At 40.3% G+C, this 17,395-nt stretch overlaps 1 protein-coding gene across 1 annotated transcript; it reads left to right on the top strand.

The window, feature by feature from the left end:
• Positions 1-409: 409 nt before the first annotated feature.
• On the top strand, positions 410-16,991 carry LOC107710150 (UPF0193 protein EVG1-like). The gene is made up of 5 exons (XM_016514878.1): positions 410-429; positions 6,601-6,662; positions 15,509-15,637; positions 15,932-16,024; positions 16,900-16,991. The coding sequence occupies exons 1-5, from the start codon at positions 410-412 to the stop codon at positions 16,989-16,991; spliced, it is 396 nt and encodes a 131-aa protein (XP_016370364.1).
• The last annotated feature ends 404 nt before the right edge of the window (positions 16,992-17,395 follow it).

Here is a 17,395-nt window from a genome sequence, read left to right as displayed (position 1 = left end):
AACTCTTGAGAGAAGGCGGCGATCGTGTCTCATTATGTGGCCAGTCTGTAACGTTTACCACATTGTTTCCTCATTATCTTTACCTGCTAGAATGTTATCAAGACTATAGTGCAGCATCAGTTACCCCATTAGCTGTTCTTAGGACAGGAATTTCTTTTTTCTGTTAATACTGTTGTTGCAAATAAATATTTTGCATTGAAGTTTTATAAATATTGCCTTTGTGTCTCATTTTTAAATAGCTTTATTCCCTCATGCAAATATAAATATAAAATATACTATATGTACCTACGGTATATACCTACACTATATACAATATACTATATATATATTTTTTTTTTTTGCCAAAAGTCATTTGGTGCATTGGAGGTTTTAATAATTACTTCATAGCCATATGTTTTTAAAATGAATCATGAAGACTCACCGACCTGGGTAATATGTTCATCAATGATAAAATTACTTTCTTGAAGTGACCCTCACATGTATGGCCTTGTGGGAGGGCCCTTATGAAAAGGTTAATTTGCTCACTTTCATTCAGAACAAAACTTTTAACCCCTTCCCGTGGTGCTCTTCAAAGGTGCAAAAATGGCATTTATAATTGCATTTTAATGCGCCCATTTTAAGTCATGGAGCTTTACTAACAAGCTGATGATTTGAGTCAGGTGTATTTGATTAGGGACTCAGATCATATTTATTTCTACAGCACATTTAAAAATATCAGGTTACCCGCTGTAACCTCGTTTCTCTGAGGGAAAGGAATGAAACAAAGACTATTCTATGGGTGTTGCACCCTCTCGCGACTGTTCTTGAAGATCTAAACATGCCTTCGGCAGCGGGAATTGGCTGCTGACTTTAGGGCCATGCCACCATACTATAAGGCCGACCAGCAGCCCATTCATATTTAGGCTGCATGCATAAACTTAGGTAGTTGAATAGATGCCTCGCTACCCTATCAGCCAATGACTTGCAATGCAGGCAGTGTTTATGCATGAAGGCACCTCCTGAAACTGATTTTCCAGACTTCTGAGTTAATGATCTACAACTAAATATATGGTGCTATGGTGATAATTTAAGCAAATATTTTATTACAAAACTAATTTATCGCTAGAAATGACATAATTGGAAAAAGTTGGTCACAAACTGACCACTAACTGCAACTTTTAGATGCCATGTCTTCATGGTGCCAAATGCACAGGATAGTGGGTTATCATAGGCAGCTAGTGGGATATCATGGCAACCTGATATTTTTAAATGTGCTGTAGAAATAAATATGATTGATTGAGTCCCTAATCAAATAGGCCTACACCTGACTCAAATCATCAACTTGTTAGTAGATGCTCCATGACTTAAAATGGGCGCCATCCTCAAGAATCGTCTAAAAACACATCTCTTCCCTCTTTATTTGACCCTCTAACTCTAGCACTCTCTATTGTAATTCTATTTTATCTATTTGTTGACTTGACCCTCTAACACTTGCACTCTCTATTCGTTTTCAAACTGCTTGTTTTCTTTAAAAAAGGCCTCTAACACTAGCTTTTTCTATTCTATCTACTTGTTTTCTTTTTATGTGTATGTATGTGTAAAGCGTCTGCTAAATGACTACATAAATAAATAAATAAATAAAAAGGGCCTCTAAATATAAAAAAATTAAGTGGAATAAAGATTGGATTGTGTCCTTGATTAGCTTTTGATAAGATGTTGGTAAAATTTGTGTGTGTGGTCTTAGATTCCTATTCATTTTGTAAATACAGCCTAAGCCTGACAGTTTAAGAACAATCACACCAGGATAGATGAAAAACGATCCACAAATACAAGTTTATTTCAGCTGTTGTACTCAAATGATAACAACTAACAACAGACACAGTTTTAAAGCATTGCAAGCTACAGCACAACGAACTGAAATCAAAGTAAATTACAACTAGCTTAAGTGTGATGAATGTCACAAAACGTGCAAACTAATAAAAACATTGTAAACTGTTACAAAATGAACAAATGTAGTTTAGGCATAGGTTTGTGCAACGCTGTAAATATATTTACCTTTTTTTAAATATTCCATTAAACCTTGCTGAGATACAAGGAGCGTGAACTGAAATTCTCAGTTCCATTTGGTTCCACGCGCATGTCCGGCAAACTCATGAATATTCATGTGGGCTCCACCCACTGAAACCGAAAATCTCGTAACACCGGAGCACGCTTACGTCATGTATGAGATAACGGAGAAAACCACTTTCGCTAATATTCTGCCGAATAATTAATAATAATTAATTTATAATTTATGCCGTGCATTGATTTTCACTTGTATGTATCAGAAAATTATTATGGAGGCCGCTGACGTTAATTAAATAATTTGCAGCTTTACCCGCAAACTACATTTCCTGTTCATCAATAAGATAAGAACCAGAGCCATTATAAACCTAAATATACTTGATTAAATAAAATTAATTGAAAAGTGTAGTGTAGTAGTAGTAATAGAATATGTTTGCGGTCGTAATGATGACAGTAGCGCACACAAAATAGTATCTGTTCCGTGCTCCGGCGCGGTTAGCGCTCACACTGCATGCGTACCGAGCCCAACCGAACCGTGCCCTGGCCCACCTCTTCCAACCAGGCTGGGGCCGGCTAAACGAACCGCGCCCGAGTGCGGCACGGAGCGCTCACACTAGTCAAACGCGCTCGGGCACGGTTCAAAACATCTAGTGTGAGTAAAAAATTTTAAACTATATGGCTATGCAATAATTATTAATACCTCTAATGCACCAAATGATTTTTGGCAAAAAAAAAAAAGTTAAATAGCCTATATGCATGAGGGAATAAAGCTATTTCAAATGTGACACAAAAGCAATATTTAAAAAATGTAATTGCAAAATATTTATTTGCAACAATATAAACAGAAAGAAATTCCTGACCTAAGAACAGCTAATGGGGTAACTGACGCTGCACTATACTCATGATAACATTCTAGCAGGTGAAGATAACGATGTGGTCAATGTTACAGACTGGCAACATAATGAGACACGATTGCCGCCTTCTCTCAAGAGTTCTGACTTCAAAGGCTCTGGCGTTTGGAGTGAGTAGGGCATACTAATGCTCACTTCCGATTGGAATTGACCCAAAATGTGTACGGTAAGGGGTACTCCAGGACCATGGCTGGGATACATATGCTTAGTGTACTTTTAAAAAGTGATAAATTGTTATTTAAAATATTTATATATTAATGTTCTGCAATACTCCTGCAACCCTGGAATATTCCGACCGACTAATAACGTGGTTAGCCCCTGCTTGTAGAATTGCATAATGATATAGATGCTGTGATATTGCATTGGTAGTACTTCACAAAAGTTTGAGAGGAGGTCCAACTACTTACTTACTCCTTTTCATCCCTAGTGGGACATAAGGCATCAACGATTTGTTTCCACTTGGCTCGATCGTTTGTAGCGAATTGTGCCTCACCCCATGTTAGACCCATCACCTTCAGTTCTGCCATCACTGTACATCTCCATGTTGATTTTTTCCCAACAAGTTGTTGTACAAATTTCCTAAACTGAAACCCCCCTAAACAGCACCCACGACGATACTATGGCCCTAGTAGAATGGGCATTAATTGGGTGCAGGGCTTCCTTCCCTGCACAATGGTGTGCCAGAGCAATAGATCTGACGATCCAGTGTGACAATCTCTACTAAGACAGTATCAAACCTCTTGCTGGCTCCACAAAACACAAGAATAATTGCTGACTCCATCAGAAATTTCAGGTTCTGTCCAAGTAAATGCGCAAACATGTACAGGGCAGAGGGCACGTAGCCTCTGACATTCTGCCGATGAGAACAGTGAGGGACAAAAAGCGAAAAGAAATAATGTCACAGGTTTGGAAGGACATGAGGATGAATAAATAATTACATAAATTTCCTTTTTCTGTAAGTGTGCCTTTTGGAATCGGGCCAGAGCCCATGCCACAAACGACACCTAAAGTTGTTTGGCGCTATTTTGACAACATAACGTTCCATTAACTTAATATTTAACTTAATATTTTAATATTTTGACTTAGTATACTAGACTTTATTTACAGTCTATATATTTTCAAATAGTTTGTGTTCTTCATAATGATACATTGATCTTTTGTGTTTACTGCTTATTTCAAACTAATTCTCGTTTATGTTAGGTAACGTGAATAACCCGCGTGTATATTAATGTTCAAAAAACCATGCAGCGTCAGCTATCTTTGTCTATGACAGAATACTCAGGTGTTTTTGTTTTGCAGGAATGATGGCCAGCAGATCAAACTATAAGGAGCCCAGAGCCAACCACTACAGAACAGAGACACGACAATTAATACAAAGTGTGTGTGTACACGTTTTTTTTTCAGTGGTGTATTGTAACGAAGTAATAATACTTCGTTACAGTACAAGTATTTTTTGGGAGTATCTGTACTTTACTTGAGTTTTTATATTTCAACCAACTTTTACTTTTACTCCACTACATTTCCTAATTAAAATGTATACTTTTACTCTGATACATTTCCCCGAAGCGTATTCGTTACTTACTACAAAATAGTCAGAAGTCAGAAGAACACAGACTGCAGGAAAGCAGGTGGCGGTGAGTTGAAAAATCAGGCCTAAAATCTTGTAGTGTGTGTGGATGGCGTTAAATATCTAGATCTGTCTGCATTCCAAGTCCTGTGGTGTGAAATCTGTTTTGACTAAATCTTACATCAACAAATGACAGACATTTGTGTAGTGTGAGAACAACAACAATCTGATGACTTTGAAAGTCATGTTGTGAAGCATATTCGTTACTTACTACAAAATAGTCAGAAGTCAGAAGAACACAGACTGCAGGAAAGCAGGTTTGACGAATCAGTGGTCTGGCGTTTGCAAGTTAGACTCCTAAAAACACCTTTGCTCACGTGCAAACAAGTGCGCGCACAACCGCGGATGATTTCATTTTCCACTCAAGTCGAGGCTAGGGTGTACTGTGCGATACAGCATCGTCTGCGATGTAGGGCCTTTCGCACCGCTTTAGTTCCAGAACTAAATGTACAGTACTAAAGTACTGGGACGATTTTGCGCGAACTATTTCCCAGTACCATTTAAAGGGTTGCATTCGCACCGAGAGTGTGCACAATTAGTTCTGGTACTATGAAAAGGTTCCCGCGGTGCGAAAAGTGTTGTTGTAATGATGTGCGATTTGACATTATCAGGTAGGCTAGGCTATATCACCAAATCACACTCATGCTTTTCATATTTATATTATTTAATATAGTTAACTTAATCTATATCACACGAAGAGTACCGTTTTTCTGCAGATTTCAGCATGAACACATTTAATAATGATTTTATACAAGTTCAGTAAAGCAATAAGTGACTTACATTTATGTAACATCACTTATTGTGTTATTATGTAACACTTATTGTGTTATTATGTAACATCACTACATTACTATAGTTAATAGGGATGCACCGATACCGATACTGGCCTCCTGTACTCGTACTCGTTAAAATGCCCCGATACCAAACGCCGATACCACACAGCATGAGATAAGCGCCATATTCAAACAAAGAAACACTGACAACAGACAGCAGAAAGGAGTTATGGATGTCTACTACGAAGTATATGTATGCAATGAATATAATGTTAAACATTCAGTATTAACGCCTGTATAGCTGATGTGTGCGAGCTGATAAACAAAGCACGCTGAGTGGATTGAGCGCGCGGCGGCGCAGATGCGCGAGCTTGTCGAATGAATATATCTTTCTCACAGACATCACTGGAAAGTTTATAGTTCGGTCGGATATGTCAAAGACAAGTAAGTAAAACTATTCAATGTTTTATGTTAAAAACAAAACATTAAGCCTATTTCTGCATCTGTAACTGCAGGTTAAATGCATCCATGTCCCCTCTGAGATGCATAAACTGTGTAAATACATCTAAATGCTATGTCAGATGCAGATTCCAGAAATGTTTTCTTATGTTGGAATGAAAGACACTAAGTACCGGATGAAGTGTTTCTTATTCTTACCCAAAAATACAAAATGGAAGAAAGAGTTAAAACTGAACACAATCTTGCTACTCAAGCTGTGTATGAACATTTATATATGTATGTATTTGCTTCTTTTCCATTTTGCATTTACATGTACTTTTACTTTCAATACTTAAGTACATTTAAGATTAAAAAAAAAAAAATTTTCGTACTTAAGGAAAATAAATATCAAACTTTAAGACTTTTACTCAAGTAATATTCTAAACGGTGACTTCAACTTCTACCAAAGTCATTTTCTGGTAAGATACCTGTACTTTTACTTGAGTATGGCTTTCAGGTACTTTATACACCACTGTTTTTTTTCTATCCTGGTGGGGACTTAAAAACCTGAATACATACCTACTCATGGGGACTCCTGTCACCGTGGGGACCTAAATTGAGGTCCCCATGGGAAAACAAGCTTATAAATCATACAGAATTAGGCTTTTTTAAAATTTTTACATTTTGAGAATGTAAAAATACAGAAAGTTTTCTGTGAGGGGTAGGTTTAGGTGTAGGGCAATAGAATAGGTCTGATAGGATAGATAGGTTAAATAGATTTGTACAGTATAAAAACTATTAGGCGCAGTGCAGAAAGATGCTGTGCTGGAGATAATTATATACGAGAACAGTTCAAGCCTAGAGCAACACGTAAGTGCAAACACTGTGAAAATAAAGTGGGGAAATGTTATTTTTAATTAAGATTCAAATACCATAGCATGAAATTACACCTTTGTCTTAAGTTTAGGATATCTTATTTTAATCAAAAGCAGTAATAAATAGATACTGGGAAGAACAACGCAAAAGCTCTTTTTTGATCAAACCTCACTTTTTTTTTTACGACAATACAAAGTGGGGAGCATAATATTTTCCTCTTGGGGCCTGTATATGAGGAATATTTTCATCATGGGGGCCTGTACTTGAATGTAATTTAGAAATTTTGTTTTTTGATAATATATCCACTTAAATCAAACTAAATTGACACATTTAAGTAGTTAAATCTTAAAATATCCTTTAACATAAAAAACTTTGTAGTGTGAAGGATCTTTTTCTTTTTGCCTTATATGTGAGAGGTTCAATGATTCATTATTTGTCGTTTTTCATACTATTTCTTTTCCTGTCTGTGGTTAGGAATCAAGATTCAAGATAGATATGTATAGGTAGATATAGCCACAGCAGCTGTTTCAGTGGGGCACTATACGTAAGCCGTCCACAATATTGGAATGGTCAAAGCCAGTCCGTGAACACTCAAGAGCAAGTTGCCTGTATGTCTGCAACCCTATACGCATATATGAATATTTATATCTGCATTAGACTTAAGCAGATGATTTTGCTAAACACAATACAAAAAGAAGACACCGTAAGCTAAAACATTTAAAAGGTACTACAGTTAAAAACCTGTAATATCAGAATCAGAATGTATGTTTACACATACGAGGAATTTGTTTTCGTGACAGAAGCTTCCACAGTGTAACAGAATGACAGTGACAGAACAAAAAACACAGATAATAAAAAAAAATAAAAAATAGAACAAGTAAATAAGAAATAAAAATATATACATTGACAAGTGTATGTGCAGGTATATTACAATAGACAGTGTTGTATGTACAGGTATATTATGTGCAAATTTGAGGTGTAGACTGAGTATGTGTGTTAGATAAATAAGTGAGTGTATAAATAAATAGTGTGTGTTCCACAGTTATTGTTAAGTGTTCATGAGATGGATTGCCTGAGGGAAGAAACTGGTCCTGTGTCTGGCCGTTCTGGTGCTCAGAGCTCTGTAGCGTCGACCAGATGGCAACAGTTCAAAGAGGGAGTGTGCTGGATGTGAGGGGTCCAGAGTGATTTTGCCAGCCCATTTGCTCACTCTGGATAAGTACAGTTCTTGGAGAGAAGGGAGGGTTGTACCAATGATTCGCTCAGCAGTCCGGACTACCCTCTGTAGTCTTCTGAGGTCAGATTTGGTAGCTGAACTGAACCAGACAGTTATAGAAGTGCAGAGGATGGATTCAATGATGGCGGAGTAAAACTGTTTCAGCAGCTCCTGTGACAGGTTGAACTTCCTCAGCTGGCGAAGGAAGTACAACCTCTGCTGGGCCTTTTTAAGTCTATGTGAGTGTCCCACTTCAGGTCCTGAGAGATTGTGGTGCCCAGGAACCTGAATGACTCCACTGCAGTCACAGTGCTGTCCATGATGGTGAGTGGGGGGAGTGCAAGGGGGTTTCTCCTGAAGTCCACGGTCATCTCCACAGTTTTGAGCGTGTTGAGCTCCAAGTTATTGAGACTGCACCAGACAGCCAGCTCTTTAACCTCCTGTCTGTAAGCAGACTCGTCACCGTCCTGAATGAGGCCGATGAGTGTGGTGTCGTCTGCAAACTTCAGGAGCTTGACAGAGGGGTCTTTAGACGTGCAGTCGTTGGTGTAGAGGGAGAAGAGCAGTGGGGAGAGAACACAACCCTGAGGAGCTCCAGTGCTGGTTATACGGGTGCTGGATGTGTATTTTCCCAGCCTCACTAGCTGCTGCCTGTCTGTCAGGAAGCTGTTGATCCACTGACAGACGGAGGTGGGCACGGAGAGCTGAGATAGTTTGGGCAGGAGGAGGTTTGGGATGATAGTGTTAAAGGCCGAGCTGAAGTCCACGAACAGGATCCTCACATAAGTCCCTGGTCTGTCTAGATGTTGCAGAACATAATGCAGTCCCATGTTAACTGCATCGTCCACAGACCTGTTTGCTCTGTAGGCAAACTGAAGAGGATCCAGCAAGGGTCCAGTGATGTCCTTCAGGTGGGCCAGCACCAGTTTTTCAAAAGACTTCATGACCACAGACGTTAGAGCCACAGGTCTGTAGTCATTAAGTCCCGTAATTTTGGGTTTCTTTGGGACGGGGATGATGGTGGAGCGTTTGAAGCATGAAGGGACTTCGCACAGCTCCAGTGATCTGTTGAAGATCTGTGTGAAGATGGGGGCCAGCTGGTCAGCACAGGATTTCAGACAGACTGGTGTAACACAGTCTGGGCCTGGTGCTTTTTTCCTTTTCTGCTTCCGGAAGACCTGGCGCACCTCGTCTTCACTGATCTGAATTGCAGGTGTGGGGGAGAGGGGGGTTGCTGGAGGTGTGAATGGTTGTGTGGAGAGGTGTTCAGGGCGGGTGTGGGGTGTTTTTTCAAACCTGCAGTAGAACTCGTTCAGATCGTCTGCCAGGTGTTGATTCTCCACAGTGCTGGGGGATGGTGTCTTGTAATTGGTGATTTCTTTTAGACTTTTCCACACTGATGCCGAGTCGCTGGAAGTGAACTGAGTCCTTATTTTTTCCGAATAATTCCTCTTTGCCACTCTGATCTCCTTTTCCAGTGTGTATTTAGCCTGTTTATACAAGACATTATCCCCCTTCCTGTGAGCATCTTCTTTGGCCTGACGGAGCTGTCTGAGTTTTGCAGTGAACCATGGTTTGTCATTGTTGTAAGTTAAATGAGTCCTGGTAGGAATGCACATGTCTTCACAGAAACTGATATAAGATGTTACAGTCTCTGTGAGCTCGTCCAGATCGGTGGCAGCAGCTTCAAAAACACTCCAATCAGTGAGGTCAAAACAAGCTTGTAAATCCTGCTCTGCTTCATTAGTCCATCTTTTTACAGTCCTTAATACAGGTTTAGCTGATTTCAGTTTCTGCCTGTAGGTCGGTATAAGATGAACCAAACAGTGATCAGAGAGCCCCAAAGCTGCCCGTGGAACAGAGTGATATGCATTCTTTATTGTGGTGTAACAGTGATCCAATATATTACTGTCTCTGGTGGGACATGTGATGTGCTGTCTGTATTTTGGCAGTTCACGGGAGAGATTTGCTTTATTAAAGTCCCCGAGAATGATTAAAACAGAGTCCGGGTGTTGTTGTTCTGTCTCTGTGATCTGATCAGCGAGTTTCTGTAAAGCGGAGCTCACGTGTGCTTGCGGAGGAATGTACACACTTACGAGAATGAACGAGCAAAACTCCCGCGGCGAATAGAACGGCTTGCAATTAATGAAGAGCACTTCTAGATCTGAACAGCACATCTTCTTTAACACAGTTACATCTGTACACCACCTCTCATTGATGTAAAAGCATGTCCCGCCGCCGCGCGATTTCCCCGTTGATTCTGCGTCGCGATCTGCTCTAAACAGCTGAAAGCCCGGCAGACTCAACGCGCTGTCCGGAATGGCGTCTTTCAGCCAGGTTTCCGTGAAACACAGAGCAGCAGAGTTTGAAAAATCCTTATTTGTCCGGGAGAGCAGAAGAAGTTCGTCCGTTTTGTTGGGTAGAGAGCGGAGATTTGCCAGATGGATGCTTGGCAACGGCGTTCTGAATCCGCGCTGTCTGAGCTTCACGAGCGCGCCGGCTCGCTTCCCCCGTCTGCGCGTCCTGAAGCGCTTGATCAGCGCCGCAGCTCCCCCGACAACAATGTCCAGCAAAACATCAGAATAATCAAAACCGGTGAAATATCGGGTGGTGTGTACTTCCGAATGTCCAGCAATTCGTCTCTGGTGAAACTGATTGCAGGGATATAACTAAAGACAGGACAAACTAACAAAAACATAAAAACAACTGCGGAGCACGCCACGGAGGCAGCCATCACCGTCAGCGCCATCTTGCGATCTCCTTAATGAAGGTATCAGAACTGACTAGGTGATCTCTTATGTTGCGTCCCCTATAATATGAAAAAAGGGGAGGCTCCTTGAAGATTCTATATCCAATGTCATCAGCTCTCAGAACATGCCAGTGTTTATTGATGATAGACTTTATTGTCTGACTATGAACAGTGAAGGTTGTACAACACATATAAGGAGGTCTTTGAGATGTCTTGGATTGTGATTTAACTGGTGTAGATTTTACCTTCTTGTTACCTTCTTGATTTAAACTCAGAATTGCGAGATATAAACTCAGAATTGTGAGAGATAAACTCAGAATTGCGAGATATAAACTCAGGATTGCGAGAAAACAGGTTTCATGTTCTCCAAGTAAACTGATCTGCATCATTTATATCTTCCATTAGAGGGCGACAGTAAAACGTACATGTAAGTTCACTGAGGCCCTTTGCAGTCCTTCTCAAATCTGTCCTGAAGACCGCCCACCTCTGATCATTTTGGATGTCTGCCTCATCTAACACAGGGGTTCTCAAAATTTTCAGGCCAGGGACCCCTTATAGGCTATAGGTCCACCTAATAATAATAACTGTGATTAAATCCAGAGTTACAGGGTGGGAGTAACGATGTACAAATGGTCCCCATCTGTAAATATGCACTTTTTAATAATACAGCACAATTATTATAATTTACCTTATTTTCCAGAGTTTAAGTCGCACCTAAGTATGTCGCACCCGGTCAAACTTAAGTTGAGAGAGAAAGAAAAAAATAAAAAATAAAATAAAAAACAGATAAATCACATATCAATTTTATTTTATTATTACATTCAAAAATCATGTAAAATACCAGTAGATTAAATGTTTACAAACATTATAAATATGTATTTTAGATCCCCTTACTCCAAAACAAATCCTTTAAATGTTGTACTGTTGTATCCAGAACAAAACAAGAATGAAAAATATAAGTAGACTTAAAATAAAATGAAATAAATTACAGCGGCATTCATTACAAACAACATACTGTTTGATTCATTTTTTAAAATGTTTTATTGTCTAATGTTTAATATACAAATTTATATACTGCATAAATATGAAATGAGGCATTTAGTGCCATATAAGGAGAAAAGGAAAGAATAGAAACTTATAGAGTAGAAGCTGAAACCTCATTGGCCCTTTGCGGAATGGTTTGCTTTTTAGTTATGGTAGTCCAATTCTCTTCCATGAACTGGTTCTCTCTGACAGTTTGTTTCAATGAACCAGTGTGTGTGTGTGTGTGTCATCACACTCAGCGTCGTCCCCAGAGCTGTGATTTCCACCGTCAGCTCTGAAAGCACGCAGGAGCCATTAGTGTTAGCCTAGATACGTCAAAACACTTACTGAACCTGAGGCTGGAATTAACCCTTGATTCCTGACACATTCACTGCCATCCCATGTGTATGAACACACACACACACACACTCCCACATCAGAATCAGAATCAGAATCAGAATGAGCTTTATTGCCAGGTATGTTTACACATACGAGGAATTTGTTTTCGTGACAGAAGCTTCCACAGTGTAACAGAATGACAGTGACAGAACAAAAAACACAGATAATAAAAAAAAATAAAAATAAAAAAATAGAACAAGTAAATAAGGAATAAAAATATATAAATTGACAGTTGTATGTGCAGGTATATTACAATAGACAGTTTTTGTATGTACAGGTACTGTATATTATGTGCAAATTTGAGGTGTAGTCTGAGTATGTGTGTTAGATAAATAAGTGTATGAGTGAATAAATAGTGTGTGTTCCACAGTTATTGTTAAGTGTTCATGAGATGGATTGCCTGAGGGAAGAAACTGTTCCTGTGTCTGGTCGTTCTGGTGCTCAGTGCTCTGTAGCGTCGACCAGATGGCAACAGTTCAAAGAGGGAGTGTGCTGGATGTGAGGGGTCCAGAGTGATTTTGCCAGCCCTTTTGCTCACTCTGGATGAGTACAGTTCTTGGAGAGAAGGGAGGGTTGTACCAATGATTCGCTCAGCAGTCCGGACTACCCTCTGTAGTCTTCTGAGGTCAGATTTGGTAGCTGAGCTGAACCAGACAGTTATTGAAGTGCAGAGGATGGATTCTATGATGGTGGAGTAGAACTGTTTCAGCAGCTCCTGTGGCAGGTTGAACTTCCTCAGCTGGCGAAGGAAGTACAACCTCTGCTGGGCCTTTTTCACAATGGAGTCAATGTGAGTGTCCCACTTCAGGTCCTGAGAGATTGTGGTGCCCAGGAACCTGAATGACTCCACTGCAGTCACAGTGCTGTCCATGATGGTGAGTGGGGGGAGTGCAGGGAGGTTTCTCCTGAAGTTCACGGTCATCTCCACAGTTTTGAGCGTGTTGAGCTCCAAGTTGTTGAGACTGCACCAGACAGCCAGCTGCTCGACCTCCTGTCTGTAAGCAGACTCGTCACCGTCCTGAATGAGGCCGATGAGTGTGGTGTCGTCTGCAAACTTCAGGAGCTTGACAGAGGGGTCTTTAGACGTGCAGTCGTTGGTGTAGAGGGAGAAGAGCAGTGGGGAGAGAACACAACCCTGAGGAGCTCCAGTGCTGGTTATACGGGTGCTGGATGTGTATTTTCCCAGCCTCACTAGCTGCTGCCTGTCTGTCAGGAAGCTGTTGATCCACTGACAGACGGAGGTGGGCACGGAGAGCTGAGTTAGTTTGGGCAGGAGGAGGTTTGGGATGATGGTGTTAAAGGCCGAGCTGAAGTCCACGAACAGGATCCTCACATAAGTCCCTGGTCTGTCTAGATGTTGCAGAACATAGTGCAGTCCCATGTTTACTGCATCGTCCACAGACCTGTTTGCTCTGTAGGCAACCTGAAGAGGATCCAGCAAGGGTCCAGTGATGTCCTTCAGGTGGGCTAGCACCAGTTTTTCAAAAGACTTCATGACCACAGACGTTAGAGCCACAGGTCTGTAGTCATTAAGTCCTGTAATTTTGGATTTCTTTGGGATGGGGATGATGGTGGAGCGTTTGAAGCATGAAGGGACTTCGCACAGCTTCAGTGATCTGTTGAAGATCTGGTGAAGATGGGGGCCAGCTGGTCAGCACAGGATTTCAGACAGACTGGTGTAACACAATCTGGGCCTGGTGCTTTTCTCTTTTTCTGCTTCCGGAAGACCTGGCACACCTTGTCTTCACTGATCTGAATTGCAGGTGTGGGGGAGAGGGGGGTTGCTGGAGGTGTGAATGGTTGTGTGGAGAGGTGTTCAGGGCGGGTGTGGGGTGTTTTTTCAAACCTGCAGTAGAACTCGTTCAGATCGTCTGCCAGTTGTTGATTCTCCACAGTGCTGGGGGATGCTGTCTTGTAGTTGGTGATTTCTTTTAGACTTTTCCACACTGATGCCGAGTCGCTGGAAGTGAACTGAGTCCTTATTTTTTCCGAATAATTCCTCTTTGCCACTCTGATCTCCTGATTTACTTAAAAGATTAAGTAAATGGCAGAATATTCATTTTTGTGTGATAATTTTTGTTAATTCTATACACTAGACCACATGCCAGACAGATTTAAGTTGTTATTGTCTGATTTCATGACTATGATAAACTAGTGGCCAAATGATTTTGTACACATTCAGATTTGTAATTGTGTTTTTGCTATTCCTTAAATCTCAATAAATACACATTGCTGCAGAGTCTTGGAGGTCTAATTTTGCTTGAAATTCTTCTTGACCTCAGAACATTCTCCTCTGACCTGTGCTGACAGTAACAGATGAGTGTTTGATGAAGAGGCCCACCTTATCAAAGCCTAACAGCATGCCTTTGTAGGAAACATCCCGAAACATTAAAACCATGTTGACATTAGGCTTGCTGAGGGAAGAGAGATGAATTAACATGACAGGGGTAACCTGCAATGTGTTAAAGGGGTCATATGATGTTGCTAAAAAGAACATTATTTTGTGTATTTAGTGTAATGAAATGTGTTTATGCGGTTTAAGGTTCAAAAAACACATTATTTTCCACATACTGTACATTATTGTTTCTCCTCTATGCCCCGCCTTTCTGAAACGCGTCGATTTTTACAAAGCTCATCGGTCTGAAAACAACGGCGTTCTGAATCCGCGCTGCCTTAGCTTCACGAGCGCGCCGGCTCGCTTCCCCTGTCTGCGCGTCCTGAAGCGCTTGATCAGCGCCACAGCTCCCCTGACTACAATGTCCAGCAAAACATCAGAATAATCGAAAACCGGTGAAATATCAGGTGGTGTGTACTGCCGAATGTCCAGCAATTCGTCTCTGGTGAAACTGATTGCAGGGATATAACTAAAGACAGGACAAACTAACAAAAACATAAAAACAACTGCGGAGTACGCCACGGAGGCAGCCATCACCGTCGGCGCCATCTCACTACTATTGAGTTAATGCATATTAAAAATACAAACCAACACATTCTTACCTGTGAAAGTTTATCCAATTCTTCAGGAATTTAAATTTCTGCAGTTTTTACAACCAAAAGGTTGCGCAATGTTGTGGCATCTTGATTTTTATTGTGAGTGACGACACATTCACCATTCCAAGATGGCGGACGTGTCTGGAGTGGTCGAATGTGGCATCTACCTATACATATCTATGTGCCACAGCATCTCAGTGGGAGATCATTCATGTAGGAACCTAGTAATGAAACAAAATACTTACCAAAGATGTATGTAGTAATGACTTTTAACCATTTAAGGAAATTCATATGAATACTACCCATATTCACCCCTATATAAGAACTATATAGAAAATAACGGTCTTTGTTTTGTAATACAGTATATTATATATATATCTCTAACGTGTTTTATGCACGTGTTTACAAGCTAACAGGAAAGACTTTTCTATCCACCTCTAATGATTCTTCACTCTTTTATAGGGAATCTAGAGAAAGAAAAGAGACAACTACAAAATCTTCTTTCTACTGATCAAAAGGATGTTGGGCCAACTCACTCCCAAAGAGACTCCACAGAGAGAAGAGAGCAACAGATAGACCGATTCCAAGATGGTGAGACAGGCAGTACATAAATGTTGTTGTTCCTTTGAATCCATTTCATCTGAGGGACCTGAATGTATATTTTGATAACCGTGATTGAATATTGAAATAGTTTTGCAATATTCTAATTTTGTATTTCCTTTCCTTTTTTTCCTCGCTGGCCACAGATTGATATTCTTTCAGTTTATTATAATTTAGAGGGGTACAGGGAGAGTCATGTTTACAGAGACACTAAGGAGCTCTCAGCTCAGTATCAGTATCTCATGGTAACATGGAAACTATAATTATGTAATTTCTTACCAACAGTTCTGGATGAGATTGAGGAGAGGAAGCAGTTTTTAGAGGACATGATAGCACTGGGAAAAGGTCACCAATACCAATACCTCATCAACACAAGAGATTTCCCAGGTGAAGATACAAACCCATAAGCTGACACATAGCGGCCAATACTATCATGCCACATCACCAACCAACCATAATCAGTTTTTACATGAACCCGCAGTTTCAGTTCAAAATTCTGAGAAATCAGGATGCAGGGATCACACTACATGATTTTCAAAGTTGTCAGATTGCTGATCTTTTCACACAACATGACTGTCTGGGGTACCATCACGACGTATTGGCGACAGGAGGTCACACATTACACAACTTTTCAGTAGGAAGAATCGCCAACAACTGTCTGGTCTTACAAACAACATTTCACAACAAAACAGGCAAAAATTGATACAGTAAACAATGTGAGAATGCGTGAGACAGGAGTTCTCACACAAGACTGCATTTCTTCCTATTAAAAATATTGTAGCCTGCAAGAAGCTTGTGATACAAGTTGTTTGTACACTGATTTGCAGCAAAAAAGAAGTGAAGAATATGAAGGAGAGAATGGTTAATTGCAGAAGCCATGCTTGCTGAACTTTTATCTTGCTCTCTCATTGGCTGTAGGTCATTGCCAATGTAATTTTCAGTCAAAACATTTCACACTGCAGACAGGTCCAGATATTTAGCATGCTAAATAACTAACAGGCATCGGTGACGAATCAGCACTTCTCTTAGATAGTGTCTTTCATAATACACACTACACGATTGTCACTCAAGTGAATGAGCACTGATCTGCCTCAGATTTTGAGCATTTGTCTGCGATTTCCACAAAGCTGTCGGCGAATAAAAATTGGAGCTAAAATCATGCAGTGTGTACCCGGCTTTAGTCTTAAATCAAAGCTACTTTGTTCTAAACGATCTGGTGGATGCAGTGAGACCTGCTGTTAACTGTCTGATATTTTCTAACAGAAAATCTGAACTTGAAGACATCGACAGGAAACGCAGTGAAGAACTAGCACACAAAAAAGGGACAAAGCAAAGTGAGGGATAGAGAAAGAGAGGGTGAAAATATAAGTGTTAGACATGTTTGAGAACTAAAATATACTTTCAAAAAAAGTCAAAACTTCTGAAGGTTTTCTTTTATTAAGTGGTTTTATATTTGATATCTTCCATCCTAAAAGCACAGACCATTTCAGAGAAAACAAAGTCCTTGGAGTTGATCAGGCACAGATACACTCTGACGAAACAAGCACAATACTGAAATCTGATCAATACAAATAAACACCCAAATACTTGGACACACAAACTGAAATGTCAACAAAATATTCAAAGACACTTGACAGCCAATGCAAGGACATATGCATAAATTAAACAGATTAAAGGCACTCACTCAGAAATACACTCCTGCTTGGGTTTACAGATATTAAGGCCCAACACACAACATTTGACATTCTA

Source organism: Sinocyclocheilus rhinocerous, unplaced genomic scaffold (genome assembly GCF_001515625.1).
Source record: "Sinocyclocheilus rhinocerous isolate Xijiao unplaced genomic scaffold, SAMN03320098_v1.1 scaffold447, whole genome shotgun sequence".
Classification (NCBI taxonomy): Eukaryota; Metazoa; Chordata; class Actinopteri; order Cypriniformes; family Cyprinidae; genus Sinocyclocheilus; species Sinocyclocheilus rhinocerous.
Note: the sequence above shows the minus strand (reverse complement) of the source record. Positions and strands in the feature narration are given on the sequence as shown.